General features: G+C 40.5%; 1 protein-coding gene across 1 annotated transcript; it reads left to right on the forward strand.

Moving 5' to 3' along the window:
- The first annotated feature begins 307 nt into the window (after nucleotides 1–307).
- On the forward strand, nucleotides 308–9953 carry LOC146364770 (PAN2-PAN3 deadenylation complex catalytic subunit PAN2-like). The gene is made up of 23 exons (XM_084917733.1): nucleotides 308–433; nucleotides 3244–3684; nucleotides 3778–3947; nucleotides 4036–4153; nucleotides 4275–4352; nucleotides 4430–4685; nucleotides 4827–5115; nucleotides 5325–5421; nucleotides 5548–5658; nucleotides 5790–5909; nucleotides 6003–6131; nucleotides 6237–6436; nucleotides 6562–6704; nucleotides 6881–6987; nucleotides 7084–7182; nucleotides 7288–7416; nucleotides 7673–7810; nucleotides 7899–7958; nucleotides 8049–8297; nucleotides 8433–8576; nucleotides 8675–8854; nucleotides 8961–9054; nucleotides 9385–9953. Exons 1-23 carry the CDS (start codon nucleotides 308–310, stop codon nucleotides 9576–9578), a joined length of 3672 nt encoding a protein of 1223 aa, XP_084773859.1. The 3' UTR covers nucleotides 9579–9953.
- The last annotated feature ends 10715 nt before the right edge of the window (nucleotides 9954–20668 follow it).

The following is a 20668-nucleotide window of genomic DNA, read 5'->3' on the forward strand; positions in this document are numbered from 1 at the left end:
ACTAAGACCACCAGGTACCGGAACAGCTTCTTCCCCACAGCTGTCAGACTCTTGAACTCTGCCTCCTGACATCTGACCCACGTTAACACATGGACTGGACATACACACGCCACAACCACCTACACACACACACAATGGACAACTGTACCCTCAAACACACAATAATAACATGGACTGAACCACCACTCACAACCACCACTCACAACCACTAGCACTTTATATAGCCTCTGTAAGAATTATATCTTGAGCTTGTGAAAGATAGACTGAGAGAGAAAGAAAGCAGAATAATTTCTGATCATTCTTTTTCATGTCCACAGCCCTCAACATCCAGGGAGAAACCCATGACAGCACGGAGGACTCATGCACGGCCCTGAAGCTTTACAGGAAGTTCCTGGAGCTGTTTCAGGAAGGAGGGAATCATTACGGGACGAAGGTCTGACACAGTCTGACTTACACTGCAGCTGCCATCTTGTTTTTAAAAATGGCTGCCCTCCAGGAAAAGTAACATACCTGTATTTAGTTTGTTTGCACAACCAAAAAGCAAAAACTCAGAAGACCTTTAAGACCTTTAAATAATGCATATTTAGGACCTCTGAAATTCAACATCCTCTAGTTTCTCAAAAAATGTTTTCCTTGCTGCTTTAACACAGCCTCACCTGTGATCTGATAAATGTTAAGATTCAGTTCAACCTTTGTCCCATTTATCCACATTATATTTCATAGATATGAACAATAAAACAAATTGTTTTTATTAAACAGACAAATTTTATACATAGTACATACAATTTGCAAATTGACAGAAATCCATGAGAATTAATTGTCAAAGTTGCCATTAAAGTCAAGCATCAATCCTTGCTCATATTTTTGTTATTGTACTTTTATGTTTAGCTGTGACTAACTGCTCTTCAGGAATAATACTGATATTTTATGGAACAGCAAAACTGAGATGAACTTTTCTTTTTTAATATCCTCACACAGATCGACCCATAATTGAAATTGGAGCGATTTTCGTCTACTTCGTTTGTTTTTTTTCTTCTCTCAGTCAAAACATAACCACGATATTCAAATATCAAAATGCAGCTGTTAGTGTGACCTTGTCGGTGTCAGACTTCAGTAAGACACAGCCTCACACAGCCTGCAGAAAATAACGAGCAATTTGCGCAGTTACTTTGCTACACTACTCTCGTGCTCCGGGGGGCCTGTAGATGTCTGGGGCCTTGATCTCCTCCATTCCTGCTTCATGTCCTGGGGGGCAGGGCTCCCCACACCTACTATTAGACAGTTACACGGCTCAGGTTGTGTCAAACCAGCAAGTAAAAACATTTTTGAGACACTAGAGGATGTTACCCTTCAGAGGTCCTAAATGTACTAAATGTAATTGATAAATATAAGTTATTAGCCAGTAAATGACTTGGCAATGTTCGTGTAATACAAATATATGTATTTTATTTTTCCTGGAGGGCAGTCATTTTTAAAAACAAGATGGCAGCTGCAGTGTAAGTCAGACTGTGAAATAAAAGATCAAAGAAGACTTAAACAGTATTTAAATATTCAGGCTTTTTCAACATTTAGACAAATTGTGTTTGAAATTCAAACTAATCTGCTGCACACTTTCTCTAACTCTGCTGCCACAAGGACAGATACAGGAAGTCGCTCAAACCACATGAAACTAATCTTTATAGTATTTGTTTTATTTTACTCCAGGAGCAAAAGATGTTTTCCAAAAATGGGACAAACTGTTGTTTAATTTTATGGTTGGTGTGGTCCTGAGAGTCGTTGAGCTTGTCTTTGTTTTTAGGGTCACAGGTTTCAAGCTGGTAATCAAGGTGTGAATCAGAAGGGTTAAATGAGCCCCGCCTGGTCTCCAACAAGCCTGCCCCATAAAGGACTTTTTCTTTTGTTTCGGCCCAATTCATGTCTGTGGATCTTTTCTTTGTTAGTAACACTAAACATGTTAAAAGCTGAATTAAGGCTACACAGGGTTTATTTTCCTGAGTTAAATTCTTTGCTAAAAAAGTTAAAAAGCTTAAATTTTCATGTTCTATTGCTGTGACACGGGTGAGTGGGTCAAACGTGAAACAGGAAGTTGACCCAGAAAAGCACAGGCTGAGGAAAATGACTTAAGTGTCTTTATTGTAAGATCATAAACTTGTTATAGCTAGTTTGTTGAATAAACCACTGATGGAAACAGGAACATGATGAAATCAATAAAAGTGCTCATTTTTGTGTTTTTGAATGTTGGTTGTCATTTATTTTATTCACACAAATGCAGTTTGGACAAGTGCTGATGGTCCTTTGTTAATTAAAACCAAACAATCACCATTCCAAGGTTAATCAATACCACTGAAACAGATAACAGACAATAGCTGAAAATATCTTTAATCAACAGTCAACTATCAGCTTCAATTGAACTGACTCAACCAATGAGGGCATCAAATTTGGATTATATGGTTTCAGCTAGGGCTGAACCAAAAGTTGTATTTTTCATTAATTGGATGAGAAAATAAAACCTGTAAAGTTTAAAACTTTAATTTTATTTAATCAATGTTGAACTCTGAGATTAATCCAGTCAATTTTTATTTTAATTGTTACTGAAATGTTGAATTCACCGCTGATGATAATGTTTTTCATCTATATGGATCCATTTCCACAACTTTTTGATCACCACTTCAGAACAACAACTACCTGGATACACAGGATGAAGACTGAACTCTGACATTAATCCAGTGAATTTTAACAACAGTCACGCTAAAGGACCATTTGATTGATTAAATCATGGTTAGTTTGTTACAATATGTGTAACATGACTGTCGTCCAACATGCAGCAAATTTGTTGGAGAAGCTCAGAAGAATCAAACTCAACATCTGGTGCATCTCGGACACCAAGGAATTTGGTGCTTTTGACGACCTGTTGACGACGGCTGTTAATCAAGGTGTGGATTAAGCGTGCTAAACGAGGTCCTCCCAGTCTGATCAAACTCATTATCTTGGTGCAATTCAGAAACAACACGCTCAGGCAAAAACTGGGTCAACCCCCCTCTGACACCTTAATGCGGGCTTAATGATGACACGATGCCCACGTCTCCCAAAGAATTCACACCTGTATTCATGTAAACTCAGCCACACCCACCTTGATTCAGACCCTGAAACCTGTGAGCCTAACGTTTAATGCAGGGACAGTCAACGACTCTTAGGACCGCCTTGAATCCCAGTGGAGGTTAAATACGTGGCTCTCTCCATCAGACTTTAGATCTGGACTCCAGTTTTCTTCATTTCAAGAGATCAAGATTAAACCTGCAAGTACTACTATTTACAGAAGTTCCAGTTCCTCTGCAGGCTGATTTAGCTGAACTCAAGAAGATTTTTGAAGCTCTCAACAAAAGATTAGGTGAATACTGGGCCAACCATCACAGGACTATGAACTCTCTTCACTGGACTCCTCACTGGTCTCCTCAGTGGACTCCTGGGGGACTGGAGCCCACCATGAACTCATATCTGAATCCAAACCTCCACCAAGACGTGAGAATGTACACACAGGAGCTGGCTGTGACCGTTCCTAAACCTGTGCACGTAAGGAAGGGGATTTTTTCTGAGCTGCACAGTAAAGTTTCAGAAGCTGGCATCCCCGTCACTGCAACACATTTTGACCTGCAGCGGGAAATGCTCTGGATGGGAAACTACACGGTAAGAGCCAAAATGATGCTTCAGCAGAGTTTGTTTCTTCTACATTCACCTTAAACTTTGCACTGTTTAATAATATTTGTGCTCTTCTCTTAGGGTCATGTAAAATCCTTCCTTGGACCTACGATGGCACGCTACTCTTCTTTCCAAGTGCATGCAACTGATGCCATCAGACACATGCAGAGTTTGGACACAGGCGTGCTGTTCCTTTCTGAGTGCAACCTCAGATGTTACACTCGTGGAGGCCTCGTCATGTTTGATTATCGGTAAGTGTTACATTGACTGTTGATGACCTGAAGCTGTGAAATTATTCCTTATGTTATTGAATTAATGGCAATTTTTGGTGCTTTGCAGGATGGAAGAAGGAGCTGATATGCACAGTCTCCTCATGACTGATAACATGCTGCTCATGGGGGGATTACAAAACTATGTGGTTGAAGTTGACATGAACACACTTCAAGAAACTCAAAAAGTAAGACACCAGGCTTATGTTTATCAAAATCCACAACTATCTATGCTTACACCACTGGCACATCATACAACTGACTTCACAGCGAGTGTCTGACTGTCTGCTGTCTCGATTGTCCTTCCAGTTCACAGTGGAGGCACCTGGAGTGACAATAATGCGTCAGACCAATCGTTTCTTCGTCTTTGGGCACCCTTCTGGCAAAGTAAGTATCCCCTGATTGCATCAGTTTGACGAGGTTTGGTTTATATCTCTCTAACACTGACCCTCTGCTGATAACAGGTGACCCTTCGAGACTTGCGCACATTTAGGACACAAAAGTTTGACGCATTTCCTGGCGGCCTGTCAGACTTTGATGTTCACGGAAACCTTTTGGCTGTGAATGGGTTCTCCAGCCGAGGGCTGAATGAACGTTTCCTCATGGTGTATGACCTCCGCATGATGCGAGCTGCAACCCCCCTTTGGGTGCATGTGGATCCCTTCTTCGTGCGCTTCATTCCTACCTACACGTCACGGCTCGCAATCATCTCACAGACAGGTATGAAGCTGGCTACAGGATTCTTTAGTCCAGTTTTCTGTAGCATAGTCTTACTATGTTTGGCCAAAAAATGTGACACACAATTTCTTTGTGTGATTTGTGGCTTTGCTATAACTGCCTGCATTCTGTGTCTTTTTCCAGGTGAGTGTCAGTTCTGTGAGCCCACTGGCCTCGCCAACGTGGCGGATATTTTCCACGTCAACACAAACGGCCACTTTCTCACAAGTTTTGAGGTCTCATCCAGCAAACAAGCCTTAGCCTTTGGAGATTCGGGGGGATGTGTGCGTCTCTGGTCCGATACTCGGGACGTTATGTTTAACGTCTACTCCAGAGAGCCCTGCGTTGTGGATGCACAGCCTCAGCTGACCTGGAATCATAACCTGCAGCCCTGCTCTCCCATCCCCACTGCCCAGGCTACACCCAGCTCAAGGTAACACAATCACTAACGAGACTGAAGAGTTTGCATTAGAGCGTTCATAAATATTGTTGTCAGATTCAATAAAAGTTTGTAAGATAATGTCGAGTCTTCCCCAGTTGATATAAATGGTTTGCTCAATATTTTAAAAGCAGTTCTCAAAATTAGAGTCTCATGTAGTTCCCATTAAAGGTTTCCATCTAAAACATGTTTCTTTTCAACAGATGGGCTCCTGGGATGGACCCAGAAATCCCACAAACTATTGAAACTGTTGGCTTCAACAGTTATGTGGAAAATCCTTACGCCTGCCCCTGTAACCAGGTATGTAAAAAACTTGTTGCTCTTTTAAACTGTCATTTTTACAATATTGTAATAAATTTACAAAAAAAGTTAAACCCATCTCCACGTGGTGTATTTTAAGTTTTTTCCCCTGTTTGTTGTTTGCAGGTCCCTGCAAATAAAGAAGGGACACCTGGTTATTACAACCACGTCCCTGAATCTCCAGCAGAGAGTGATGAAGAGCCGCTCCTTCACACTGTTCCCGAAAAGTACAGAAAGGTTGGACTTGCTATGTTTCACCCTGGTGTTCATAGAGATACAGTTAATTATGATATGTAACAATTTCTAGAGTGTTGCTACAAGCTTTGATTTCCAAAACATGTGACAAAGATGTGTTTGTTGTGCTTCAGGTGACAATTAAATACTCTAAACGTGGACGGGAAGATTTTGACTTCAAACATTACAACAGGACCTTGTTTGCTGGCCTGGAGCCGCAGATTCCCAACGCCTACTGTAACTGCATGATCCAGGTAAGAAGCTGAAGATTCACAATGTGTACATTTAATTTTTAATATGAGACAATTTGTCAAATGTTCCATGGGTCTTTTATGTTTGCATCTTAGGTGTTATACTTCCTGGAGCCAGTTCGCTGCCTTGTTCAGAATCATTTGTGCCACAAGGAGTTTTGTTTGGCTTGTGAACTCGGCTTCCTCTTCCACATGTTGGATTTGTCACAAGGAGATCCATGTCAGGTAAGTTTCTTTCTTTCTTTCTTTTTCAATCTGTTGGGGATTGCAAGGCTCTTACTCATTTTGTTGTGACTGCCCAAAGTAACCTCTAATGTCTTCTTCCTTAAGGCCAGCAACTTCCTCAGAGCACTTCGAAATGTCCCTGAAGCCAAAGAGATGGGCCTGATCCTCTCAAACTGTGAGGAGACGACAGGAACAGTCGAGCTAGGTCGCTTAATCCAGAGATGGAATCACTTCATCCTCTACCAGCTCTTCCAGGAGACACAGGAGCAGGAGGATCCACGGGCCTACAGGACGACCAGGAGCAGGTAAAACACATCGTTGTTGACCTGCATTCTTACTGGACACTGTCCCAGTCTTATCATTATGTTTGTTTATAAATGCAGAGTTTTCCTTCTGGTTTCTGAAACTGTGATTTGTGTTTGTGTTGCAGTTCTCTGGGCTCCTCTGGCGACTCTGTCATTAGAGAGCTGTTTTGTTCTGACGTTGAGAACCGCAGCCTGTGTCTCTGTGGCATAGAAACAGTCCACTCCTCCCTCATGTCGCTGTTCAACATGCATTACCCCGACTCTCAAGGTGAGTCTGAGAGCACTGAGAGCATGGATATCTGTGACTGTGAATTACTCTGTCTTTGAAGCTTGAACTATTAATGATTACATAATGGTTTGAATTAATTTAGTTTTTGAATGAGCAGAGGGAAATATCTGCTTGATTTGATGTACACTGATATTCATTGTACTTTGACACTTCAGGAAAAAGAATAAAGGAGCACGACTTTGCTGAGATCCTGAAGAAAAGCATCTGCCTGCAGCAGAGATCTCACACATGGTGTGGAAACTGTGACAAGTATCAGCCCACAGTGAGTTACAGCTTTCATTCACTCATAATGACAAATCATTTATGGTTGATTGTTACCTTTTGTGCAGGGTAATCATTTCTTTGTGTTACACTGTAGGTGCAGACACGCAACATTCAACGTCTCCCAGATGTTTTGGTGATAAACTGTGAGGTGAACAGCAGCAAAGAGGCCGAATTCTGGAAGGTTCAGGCCGAGGTAAGCGACTGATTCACCGTGTTTAAATACAGTTAAAAGAAACAAAGAAACTAATGATTTATGTGTTCATTATTTACATGATTGTCCATGTTTCTGTTTTTATAGTACGCCTTCAACAAATCCATGCAGAAGACAGATCAGGATCAGCGTCACGTGTGGATCCCCGCCACTCTCAAGATGTCCCTCAGCAAAAGTCAGAGACTGGAGATCAGCAGCTGGCCTGAGGGCGAGGAGGTGAGGACTTTAGATTTTCAGCTGATCTTTGCACTTGAAGAAATAATTGAGTAACTTTTCATCACCAAGTTAAAATTTGACTTCAAAATTAAAACCATATTTCCAGGAGCAATATTTTTAAAACATTATTACACTAATCTGTAGATATTGAACTATAGGTTGGTTTTAGTGTTTTTGTTTCTGTAACACATGAATTTCTGAACTTTTGTGCAATGAAAAAGTTTATCTTACAATTATTTGCACTTTCTGTTACTAGTTAAGTGCTGCTGAACAGGCGGAGGGAGCTTCTCTGTATGACTTAGTGGTCACGGTGCCGCACATCCTGGACGCTGGCACGGGTGGTAATCTGGTCGCACACATCAAAGTGGGTGAGACCTACCATCAAAGAAAAGAGGTGAGTGACGCTTAGATAAGAAAAGTTTGACATCTGCTGACTACAAAAAGTTTAATTTTTAACATTCAAAATGATTTTATTATTTCAGGGAGTCTCTCGCCAGCAGTGGTACCTCTTCAATGACTTCCTCATTGAGCCGATTGAGAAGGTAAGGATCCTATATAAGATTTCTCCTTGTTTATTCATGCTAACTTTAATGTGTGCAGTCATTTAAAAATGTTTCTCCTTTTGTTTTCAGACTGAGGCTGCACAGTTTGATGTGAGCTGGAAAGTGCCAGCCATCCTGTGTTACACCAAGAGAAACTACCACACCAAATACGACCTCCGCAGTGAGTGTCAGCACAATCAGTCTGAAGTCAAATCCGACTTATATCGGACTGAGAAGCAGAGCAAGACAGACGCCACTTTCATCCCACTCACAGTCAGTGAGATGCCGCAGGCTGGTGACCTGGTGGGGCTGGACGCTGAGTTTGTAAAGCTCAGTGAGGTAAGTCTGGCATCATTAATTATAATATAGGATTAAAAACAATTTTAAATATTCCTAGTACATATTTTCAGTAGTTCAGCTAATCTGACTCAAGTATTTAAAACAAAATTGAGCCCTGAATGTGTGCGTTTGCAGGAGGAAGCAGTGCTGCATAGCGGCGGCACCAAATCGACCATCATGCCCAGTCAGATGTCTGTGGCCAGGATCACCTGTGTGAGGGGTCAGGGGCCCAACGAGGGGGTCCCCTTTATCGATGACTACATCTCCACTCAGGAGCAGGTGAGAAGCTGCAGAGAGAAAAGACCACGATGACCTAAAAGAATGAATATATAATGTTTCAAGGATCCACCCGCTAACTTGTCAATTTGTTCTTCCAGGTGGTCGACTATTTGACAAAATACTCTGGAATCGAACCTGGAGACCTGGATGCCACAGTATCATCTAAGCACGTGACCACGCTGAAGTCGACCTACCTGAAGCTACGCTTCCTCATCGATGCAGGAGTTCGCTTCGTCGGCCACGGCCTGCAGAATGACTTTCGTGTCATTAATTTAGTGGTACGTTATTTCATCAGTTTTAAATTTCAAATTAGTTCATGTAGTTTAGAGATGTGTTTTTTATAGATGTGCTTTGATTTTAATGTTTTTTATTTTTTTTCTTAAGGTTCCCAAAGATCAAGTTATTGACACCGTCCACCTCTTCCGATTGCCCTACAAGAGGATGATTTCTCTGAAATTCCTTGCTTGGTATTTTCTTGGTAAGTTAGTAGAAACAAAAAAACAAAATCAAATCCAAATAATCCAAATATGAGTCTGTAATCGAATTAAATCACATTATTACTGTGAGAGGGATTAGGATCCAAATATGTAAACTGGATAATCCGCTCATGTTACTGAAGTCAGTATAGTTCATGATGTTTTAGTTGTCATCAAACCCATCTTGGAATTAAATCTGAACAACAAAGTATTTAGAGGCTTTTTTGAGTTCATGCACTAAAGCGTACGTGTTAATTCCTCATATCCACACTGTAATCTGAAGCTGAACACTTTCATTTGAATCATTCCTGACCTTTTTTTCATGTCCACAGGCCTCAACATCCAGGGAGAAACCCACGACAGCACGGAGGACTCATGCACGGCCCTGAAGCTTTACAGGAAGTACCTGGAGCTGTATCAGGAAGGAGGGAATCATTACGTGACGAAGGTGCTCTACGAAGTCTACGACAAAGGCTTCCAGCTGAACTGGAAAGTCCCGGATTCGGATGCAAGATGGTCCGTCTGAGTGGACTGAAAGCACTCTCCTTCCACAGGTGCTGCTGTGCTTCCCTCTGTGATGGGACTGTGAGCAACACCATGACCTGAAGATGCTCGGGCTGCTTATTTTGTATCATATTTTATAGTTATTTGCTTTGAGTCAGTGACTCAGTTATTTTTATCATATCTAAATGTAAGCTTTTTATATCAGAGAGGTTTACAGGGGGGAAAGTGATCATTCAAAATATGAATTTGAAGCATTTTGTTTTTGTTTTTAAAAAAGGAAAAAGTCAAAATTGTTGCATGTAAATGAAGTCATCCTGAGCACTGTAAAATGTTTGTTGTTTGATACCAGGAAGTGGAGAATGTGCATGAATCCATGAAAATCTTGATTAAAACAGAATCCAACCACAATGAATTTAGTTTGTTTTTTTTCCGCCAGCTTCTGTGAAATCTGTTGCACTGTTCATTTTCCAGCTAACTTTTTGTAGCTTTCTCAGAAATCAGATCAACGTTCAATTTTTCAAAAGCTGTTATTTCTCTTCTATAAATGACACATTTAGCAAGTTTGAAAAAATTCCACAATATTTCACCTCGAGATCTTTAAAATGCCCTAACTGGTAAGGACTGTGCTTCAAGTGCAGCATTTACAGCCACCACCTTTGAAAAGTAGTAACTATACTTTAATAGACGTGCTTCATTTAATAAAGCTTTAAGTCACATTTGAACGATTTTTTGACATAATGGTGCCCTCTGCTGGATGATCTGCACACTCTTACCGTTTCCACACAGTTTTTTTAAAAAGTTTTTGACATTATTTTCATTGTTTTTCGGCTTGTTTTGTTTTGGGAACCATAAAATGAAATTGTTTGAGCTCCTTGTCTGGTCTTACCAACAACTCTACAAGTAAAACTAAACATACAGTTAGTAATGATCCAGGAGATATGTTAAAAATCTACACAACACAGTTATTTCAATGTTCCATGAAAGAATGTGTAAATCTACACAGAGTATAGTAATCCTGTTCAGCTGGATATGTGGAGGTCAGGAATGAATGTGTTGTGTAGTCTCAATAATATTAAAGCAATAGTGTGATCACAATACTGATAACTGGGAGGCTTAAAAACGAGCTATTACAGTCAGAGAAATATTGTAATATCGATAATAATAATAAAATAAATCAAAACGAATATTTTTGTCAATATGTGGCGAGTAAGACAGTCAAGGCCTTTGAACCAATTCAAGGCTCCGAAATCAACAGATTCTGTGAGAGAGAGGAAGTATTTTTTCAGGGATATAAAAGTCCAAAGAAAGCCGTAACCTTTTCCGTGCCAGAGTATTGTTTAAACTTAAAAGTCACTCAGAAGTCACCAAACACTCAGGACTCTTCAGAAGATCGTGAAGTAGACTTATAACACTACGAATGGCTGGTGTGAAGCTGATATCCAGGTCCAGATTTAGTAAGTAGAAATTTCTTTGGGTGATGTACAGTGCGCTAATTCATGTGATTCATATACAAAGATGTAAACATTTAATTTCAACAATTCCCAGCCAAACGCAGCGCAAAGCAGCGGCGTACACATGAGCACATCCGCATCCACAGCAACAACCAACATAACCACAAGTAACAGTAAATAATAAATATTGAATGTTACTGAGCAGTAGTGATGGGATTTCCGACTCTTTTTAGAGATCCGGCTCTTTCGGCTCGGCTCACTAAAAAGAGCCGGCTCTTTCGGCTCCGAACCGGCTCTTCGGGTTGTTTTGTTGCTTTAATTAATTTATCATTAACAATAATATAAAATTATGCAGAAAAGGAATTACTAATGTAAAAAAAGTGGTTTTATTTATATATGTTTATATATGGCCCCTAGAGACAAAACACGTACAAACTCTAAAGCACATACAAACTCCAAAAAGCACGTACAAACTCCAAAACACATTTCTAGCGTTAACTGAACTTCCAAAACAGAGCTACCCAGATCACTTAAATTACACAATTGAAAGCATGTGTGTATTGTTTGTGTATTTATAGACAAGCACTCATATTTATTCAAATAATTAAAAAAAAAAGTTCATTTACCTGTTACTACCACACACCAAATCTGGTTGTTGATACTTTCTGGCTTGTGTAGCCACTAGGTAACAAAAGCTCAACACTGCGCCCTAGCATCCTGGAGCACTTCTGTTGTCTTTTGTACGTGATTCTGAGTTTGTACGTGCTTCTGAGGTTTTACGTGTTTTGGAGTTTGTAAGTGCGTCTGAGTTTTTACGCGTTTTGGAGTTTTTACGCGTTTTGGAGTTTGTACATGCTTAGGAGTTTGTACGTGTTTTGGAGTTTGTACGTGCTTTGTCTCTAAGGGCCACCATAAATATACTTTATTTATTCACTCCACATAAAATGTAATAAATAAATCATATAATACAAAAAACAACTATTTACATTTTAAACTTTTAACTATTTAAATTTTCAGCTTTTTCCTTTTAAACAAATTTAACGTGAAACAACACAAAACACTGCAAACCACAACACAATTAAATATAAATTAAAATATTAAAACAAAAAGAAGATGCACATTCTCTGTCATATGGGCCTGCATGATTTCTGAATCCTTTATCATCTGCAACTGAAAATAGTGGATGATTACTATACCTTTCTAATGTGACGTTGTTGTCCCTCGCTCTTTTTCTCTCTGTAGCAAAGTAACTGCGCGAATTGCTCATTATTTTCTGCAGGCTGTGTGAGGCTGTGTCTTACTGAAGTCTGACACCGACAAGGTCACACTAACAGCTCCATTTTGATATTTGAATATCGTGGTTATGTTTTGACTGAGAGAAGAAAAAAAAACAAAGTAGACGAAAATCGCTCCAATTTCAATTATGGGTCAATCTGTGTGAGGATATTAAAAAAGAAAAGTTCATCTCAGTTTTGCTGTTCCATAAAATATCAGTATTATTTCTGAAGAGCAGAAACGGAGAGACAGAGAGGGAGAACAACATTTTGATCCCAACCCTCATATTTACCTATTAACAAATTTGCTTTTTGGTTGTGCAAACAAACTAAATACAGGTATGTTACTTTTCCTGGAGGGCAGCCATTTTTAAAAACAAGATGGCAGCTGCAGTGTAAGTCAGACTGTGTCAGACCTTCGTCCCATAATGATTCCCTCCTTCCTGATACAGCTCCAGGAACTTCCTGTAAAGCTTCAGGGCCGTGCATGAGTCCTCCGTGCTGTCATGGGTTTCTCCCTGGATGTTGAGGCCTGTGGACATGAAAAAGAATGATCAGAAATTATTCTCCTTTCTTTCTCTCTCACTCTATCTTTCACAAGCTCTTCTGGAAGCTTTGCTGATTTCAAATAACCCTTATCTTCACCTTACACTCTCTTGTTCGTGAGCATGGAAGAGCCTTTGCCTGCCCTGGATCAATTGTTTGGTCTTTTTCACTTATCTTCCTAACTTAGTAGAGTTGAAATGCCTGCTCAACGAGAGAAAGGCAAGATGACATTTTTCTTGCAGACATGCTTGTGGCTCAAGAAAAAATGAGTATCTGTGTTACATCATTTAGACATATAATGCTTATGAAACTACACATTGTGAATTCAAGAGGGAAATTTGTGTCACACGCTGAAGAGTATTTCATGGTTCTCATGGAGTGGTCACTTTTATCATGAAAGGCAAATGAAACTATGTGGAGAGCAGCATCTGATGAAGGCAGTAGATTCCATGTTGGTTGGTGGAGAGAGATCCTGAAAGACGTCCACTGTTAAAAATAAGCATCAGTGGAGAGACCTGAGTATGGTTTTCATCTAAAGCTAGTCCACCTTCCAGAGGTCGTCTAACTTCCAGGATTATTAATGGTAAACCAAATCAACAGTCAAGTATCTCTTGTCATTAAGTGTATTTTAAATGAAATTCAGCTTTCTGTTGGCTAAACAGCATATAGTACAATTCAGCACCTGGAAACACAACACTTACCAAAGAATCAGTACAGTGGTAGCTTAAGTCAAAGTGAGCCTGCTCAGCACATCTGTGAAACATCCAGCAAAAATCAGCAGCACAATCACATTCAGCCAAAGAAATATGTCTAGTATCTAGTGAACATGGTGGCAGAGTCTTTTTGGTGGCTGCCACTAATCTTTAGGATAACCTCCCCGATTAACATAAGAGCTGTCTGATCATTTTAAGACTCTGTTAGAAATCAGTTTACTCTGACTGGCTTTCAGCTTTAGCTGTTTCAGCTGTTTTATTGACTGTTATGTTTTTATTGTGTATTTCTGTGCATGTTTGTTGATATAGTGATCATAAATGTACATTTTTTATAGCCTGTACAGCAGGTATTTTAAATGAGCTTAAAAAATAACCCTAGTCTTGACTTCTCACTGAGTAACAAAGGCTTCCCCTTAGAGTTATTTTTCCTGAGCAGTAAAACCTGGGCTGTAAAGAAAACATGGCAGGGAAAAAGAAAAGTGTCTGACTGCTGTCAAGTGCTTTGTTTGTTTGATGTTGTTAGAAGTTTCCAGATCCAGATGCTACTTCAGTCCCCACAGTCAAACCAACTGAGGCACCTCTGAGAGTTAAAAATGGTCTTTCAATGTGCAGCTGTTCTCAGAGGTGTTGCAATAAGGACTTCACCAAGTTCAGTGCAGTTAGAAGTTCACATGAATTTAGCAAGTTAGTTTCAACCTAAATATGATAAACCATGTTCTAACTAAAATGTACAGCTCTACCCTCATCATACGACAGGGAGAAGACACCAAAAATCAATATCACTCACTCATGAAAGGGAACAGTCCATGGAATTTATCTATCAGGGTCAACTCTATTTAGCATCAGTAGGAATTTGAATAATGGAGGAACCTTCATTTGCTTTTAATGTTATTGAAACACAAAAACTCCCAGGGCTTATGTGGCTGGTAAATTAGCCAACTAAATTAGCTAACTATAAAATTCTGGCTTGCAAAAATGATTGCTAGCTAAACCATGTCCTTATATTCTCTGATGCTAACTTGTGTTTTATGCAGTCACCAACACATTGAAATCTTTATGCTGATAGTGACCTATGCAGTATTTAATCAGGTCTCTGATACATGCAAAAAATATAACAAAACAGTGTTATGTATATTTTCTCACTGTTCACTGTCATATCTGTCAATAAAGTACTTGGTTGTGGTTAATATATACTGTGGTTTCCAATAAACCAGGAACTTCAGTTTCCTAGTGAACCTTAAACCAAAGGTTGTGACTTTAACAAACAAATCTATTTTCTGTCCGTGTGCACCGTGTTCACCTTTGGTTTGCTGCAGTTAAACTGCTCCAACAGGAGGACGTTTTTGAACCAGAGCAGAAAAGTTCTAAAGCTGAACGTCCATCTTTTCTCTCTCATATTTTCTTTTTATGTTTCCTGTGTTAAAAACACTACTTCTCAAAAACAGCAGTTAATATTTCCCAGCCGAATTGAACTCTAATCATTGACTAATTAAGGAATCACTGCAGCTACAATGTATTTTTTGGATTTGAAAACTGATGGAAAAAAAATGTTATGCAATGTTCTAATTGTGTGAGCTGTATGATAGTCAAGAATACACTTAGTGCCTGGAAATACGCCCAGATTTCAAAAATATTTATCTGCTCATTATGGTAAATGGTCTGTATTTGTATAGTGCTTTTCTAGTCCGTAAGGACCCCAAAGCGCTTTACACAACCAGTCATCCACACACACATTCACACACTGGTGATGGCAGCTACATTGTAGCCACAGCCACCCTGGGGCGCACTGACAGAGGCGAGGCTGCCGGACACTGGCGCCACCGGGCCCTCTGACCACCACCAGTAGGTAACGGGTGAAGTGTCTTGCCCAAGGACACAACGACCGAGACTGTCCAAGCCGGGGCTCGAACCAGCAACCTTCTGATTACAAGGCGAACTCCCAACTCTTGAGCCACGATCATTTAGGCCAAATCTTTAAAACGGTGTCATTGCACACACATTTCAATCACACAAATGCAGGATTAATTATTTGCAGTATTTTATCTGATTTATTATGAGAATGTCATGCCTGATCATTTGTACCCACAACATCAAAAATGGGGGCAAAAGGGAGGAGATCGCGTTTAATCGATTATAACACGAGGTCAGAAATATAAGTGCTGACATGAGTAGTGTCCAGTGTTGGGTAAGTTACTTTAAATTAGTAACTTAGTTACATTACTAGTTACTTCTATCAAAAGTAACTCAGTTACTTCAAGTTACTCGTTACTTTCAGAGTAACTTGTTACTAGGGAAAGTAACTTTGGTTTTACTCAGAATTCTCTTGTTAATGTGTTGCTTCTGTAACTGGATACCCAGCAAGATTGCCAGTCTTCTAGCTTGCTTACTTGCCACAAGTGCACTGTGCCACCTACCAATAGAAAGGAAAAAATAATGTGCACATTTCCACGAGAGAAATCCCACGCCTGATTCTATCCTAGCCTGCTTTTTACATCCAACACAAAAACTGCAGTCGTGGTGCTTTCGATTGTACTCAGAACTCGGAAATTCTGCCTTCTGAATAGGAAGATGTAGGTAACACCAGACTGAAGATGAGCTGCATACAGAGCTGGACTGGGACAAAAAAATCGTCCCGGGCATTTTGACTAGAGACCGGCCCACCATTATAGCAAAAATCATAAAGCCTTTGAATGAAAATAAACACTGTTGTGACAGTGATGTACACTGTTCTGATGGTATATATGTATCAATCTATCAATTGTTTGTTGCAAGACTCAGATAATTATTTTTTTAAAAGTGAGACATTTTAAATGAGAATAAGAAAGTATTTCCTTGTGCCCCCCTCTCCCTGTTAATGCCCTACCTGCCCCCCTGGCAACACTTTGCTAGACCCGCCCCTGCACAGTTACCAGCTGTCAGCTACTTAGAAAAGGATCCTGGTGTTATTTGTCTCTCAGAAACAGTTCATCACTTCCCTTCAACTCATTCATGTTAACTAAAAGGTAAACCTGTTTCTCCATCACAGCTCTGATGATTCAGTAAGGACATCTCCTGGTTTCGTCTTCATGTTTCCCTCTCATCACATAACCAAACCGATATCATGACCAGCAGGTTTACAGCTGTGGCTCCAGCAAACATCAGCTGATACTAGAAATTAATATTAAATAAATTCTAACAACAGCTGATCAAGCTTAAAAGTGCTGCTGTTGTTTAGCGCGACATCCGCTGGTCTCCTCTTTCTGGCGCAAAGTGGGCGATAAATAAACAAGAGAGAAAAGCCGATCAGCTGATCATTGATCAGTTTCATGACTGAAGTAGAAACAGGAGAGGGAGGGTGAGAGGATGAGAGAAGAAGAGGCAGCTGTGCAGCAAAGACACAGAATAACTCCAGCTTTGTGTCTTTTTCATTGTAGCTGAAGTCCGGGACAAACTGTTCCTTTTCACCTAAATACGAAACGCGTAATATTTTCTCTGAATACGAGACGATTCCGTTTTTTACGGGATGGTTGGCAACTCTAATAATTAACCTTATGAACAAAATAAAGTTCAACATCAGTAACCAAAGCAGACGTGACGCCAGACCACCAACCTCTGACTCTCTCCCCCACCGATGTAGGAGCGGTGCTGAGCAGGATCAATGTCCACAAGGCTGCAGGTCCCGATGGCATCCCCGGGCGTGTTCTCAGAGCGTGTCCTGGGGAGCTTGCAGGAGTGCTCACAGACATATTCAATCTGTCCTTGGCCCACGCTGTGGTACCGGCCTGCTTCAAATCCACCTCCATCGTCCCGATACCCAAAAACTCCAACCCATCTTGCCTCAATGACTACCGCCCAGTAGCACTCACCCCCATCATCACTAAGTGTTTAGAGCAGCTGGTCCTAGCACACTTCAAATCCTGTCTCCCCCCCCCCACCCTGGACCCCCACCAATTCGCATACCGCCAGAACAGGAGCACAGAGGATGCAGTCTCCATCGCACTGCACTCTGTCCTCTCACACCTGGACAACAACACCACCTACGCCAGAATGCTGTTTATAGACTTCAGTTCAGCATTCAATACAACCCTCCCCTCACAACTCATCAGGAAACTGACAGACCTGGGCATCAGTTCCCTCAAACGGTTACTGGACTTCCTGACCAACCGCCCCCAACATGTCCGGCTGGATAACCGCTGCTCATCTACAATCACGATGAACACCGGTGTACCACAAGGCTGTGTGATGAGCCCTTTCCTCTACTCCCTCTTCACCCACGACTGCAGACCTGCTGATGGTTCCAACACCATCATTAAGTTTGCAGATGACACCACGGTGATTGGCCTCATCAGTGACAACGATGGTGAACTTCTATCGTTGCACCATCGAGAGCATCCTGACCAACTGTATAACAGTCTGGTACGGGAACTGCTGTGCCTCGGACCGGAAGGCGTTGCAGAGGGTCGTGAAAACTGCCCAGCGCATCGCCGGAGCACCACTCCCTGCCATAAAGGACATCTACAGGAAGCGGTGTCTGAAAAGGGCTGGGAAAATCATCAAAGACCCCAGTCACCCATCACATGGACTCTTCACCCTCCTGCCCTCTGGGAGGCGCTACAGGAGCCGCCGGACTAAGACCACCAGGTACCGGAACAGCTTCTTCCCCACAGCTGTCAGACTCTTGAACTCTGCCTCCTGACATCTGACCCACGTTAACACATGGACTGGACATACACACACCACAACCACCTACACACACACACAATGGGCAACTGTACCCTCAAACACACAATAATAACATGGACTGAACCACCACTCACAACCACCACTCACAACCACTAGCACTTTATATAGCCTCTGTAAGAATTATATCTTGAGCTTGTGAAAGATAGACTGAGAGAGAAAGAAAGCAGAATAATTTCTGATCATTCTTTTTCATGTCCACAGCCCTCAACATCCAGGGAGAAACCCATGACAGCACGGAGGACTCATGCACGGCCCTGAAGCTTTACAGGAAGTTCCTGGAGCTGTTTCAGGAAGGAGGGAATCATTACGGGACGAAGGTCTGACACAGTCTGACTTACACTGCAGCTGCCATCTTGTTTTTAAAAATGGCTGCCCTCCAGGAAAAGTAACATACCTGTATTTAGTTTGTTTGCACAACCAAAAAGCAAAAACTCAGAAGACCTTTAAGACCTTTAAATAATGCATATTTAGGACCTCTGAAATTCAACATCCTCTAGTTTCTCAAAAAATGTTTTCCTTGCTGCTTTAACACAGCCTCACCTGTGATCTGATAAATGTTAAGATTCAGTTCAACCTTTGTCCCATTTATCCACATTATATTTCATAGATATGAACAATAAAACAAATTGTTTTTATTAAACAGACAAATTTTATACATAGTACATACAATTTGCAAATTGACAGAAATCCATGAGAATTAATTGTCAAAGTTGCCATTAAAGTCAAGCATCAACCTTGCTCATATTTTTGTTATTGTACTTTTATGTTTAGCTGTGACTAACTGCTCTTCAGGAATAATACTGATATTTTATGGAACAGCAAAACTGAGATGAACTTTTCTTTTTTAATATCCTCACACAGATCGACCCATAATTGAAATTGGAGCGATTTTCGTCTACTTCGGGTTTTTTTTTTCTTCTCTCAGTCAAAACATAACCACGATATTCAAATATCAAAATGCAGCTGTTAGTGTGACCTTGTCGGTGTCAGACTTCAGTAAGACACAGCCTCACACAGCCTGCAGAAAATAACGAGCAATTTGCGCAGTTACTTTGCTACACTACTCTCGTGCTCTGGGGGGCCTGTAGATGTCTGGGGCCTTGATCTCCTCCATTCCTGCTTCATGTCCTGGGGGGCAGGGCTCCCCACACCTACTATTAGACAGTTACACGGCTCAGGTTGTGTCAAACCAGCAAGTAAAAACATTTTTGAGACACTAGAGGATGTTACCCTTCAGAGGTCCTAAATGTACTAAATGTAATTGATAAATATAAGTTATTAGCCAGTAAATGACTTGGCAATGTTCGTGTAATACAAATATATGTATTTTATTTTTCCTGGAGGGCAGTCATTTTTAAAAACAAGATGGCAGCTGCAGTGTAAGTCAGACTGTGAAATAAAAGATCAAAGAAGACTTAAACAGTATTTAAATATTCAGTCTTTTTCAACATTTAGACAAATTGTGTTTGAAATTCAAACTAATCTGCTGCACACTTTCTCTAACTCTGCTGCCACAAGGACAGATACAGGAAGTCGCTCAAACCACATGAAACTAATCTTTATAGTATTTGTTTTATTTTACTCCAGGAGCAAAAGATGTTTTCCAAAAATGGGACAAACTGTTGTTTAATTTTATGGTTGGTGTGGTCCTGAGAGTCGTTGAGCTTGTCTTTGTTTTTAGGGTCACAGGTTTCAAGCTGGTAATCAAGGTGTGAATCAGAAGGGTTAAATGAGCCCTGCCTGGTCTCCAACAAGCCTGCCCCATAAAGGACTTTTTCTTTTGTTTCGGCCCAATTCATGTCTGTGGATCTTTTCTTTGTTAGTAACACTAAACATGTTAAAAGCTGAATTAAGGCTACACAGGGTTTATTTTCCTGAGTTAAATTCTTTGCTAAAAAAGTTAAAAAGCTTAAATTTTCATGTTCTATTGCTGTGACACGGGTGAGTGGGTCAAACGTGAAACAGGAAGTTGACCCAGAAAAGCACAGGCTGAGGAAAATGACTTAAGTGTCTTTATTGTAAGATCATAAACTTGTTATAGCTAGTTTGTTGAATAAACCACTGATGGAAACAGGAACATGATGAAATCAATAAAAGTGCTCATTTTTGTGTTTTTGAATGTTGGTTGTCATTTATTTTATTCACACAAATGCAGTTTGGACAAGTGCTGATGGTCCTTTGTTAATTAAAACCAAACAATCACCATTCCAAGGTTAATCAATACCACTGAAACAGATAACAGACAATAGCTGAAAATATCTTTAATCAACAGTCAACTATCAGCTTCAATTGAACTGACTCAACCAATGAGGGCATCAAATTTGGATTATATGGTTTCAGCTAGGGCTGAACCAAAAGTTGTATTTTTCATTAATTGGATGAGAAAATAAAACCTGTAAAGTTTAA

Source organism: Perissodus microlepis, chromosome 20, assembly GCF_051167445.1.
Source record: "Perissodus microlepis isolate ML-2025 ecotype Zambia chromosome 20, ASM5116744v1, whole genome shotgun sequence".
In the NCBI taxonomy this organism is placed as follows: Eukaryota; Metazoa; Chordata; class Actinopteri; order Cichliformes; family Cichlidae; genus Perissodus; species Perissodus microlepis.

What these genes read in the sequence shown, in the direction of transcription:
- LOC146364770 (XM_084917733.1), top strand. Translation starts at nt 308, where the DNA reads ATGTCCACAGCCCTCAACATCCAGGGAGAAACCCATGACAGCACGGAG. An exon ending in GTGACAAGTATCAGCCCACA is followed by an intron (nt 6,988 to 7,083) that starts GTGAGTTACAGC and finishes GTTACACTGTAG; the next exon opens with GTGCAGACACGCAACATTCA. An exon ending in ACATCTCCACTCAGGAGCAG is followed by an intron (nt 8,577 to 8,674) that starts GTGAGAAGCTGC and finishes TTGTTCTTCCAG; the next exon opens with GTGGTCGACTATTTGACAAA.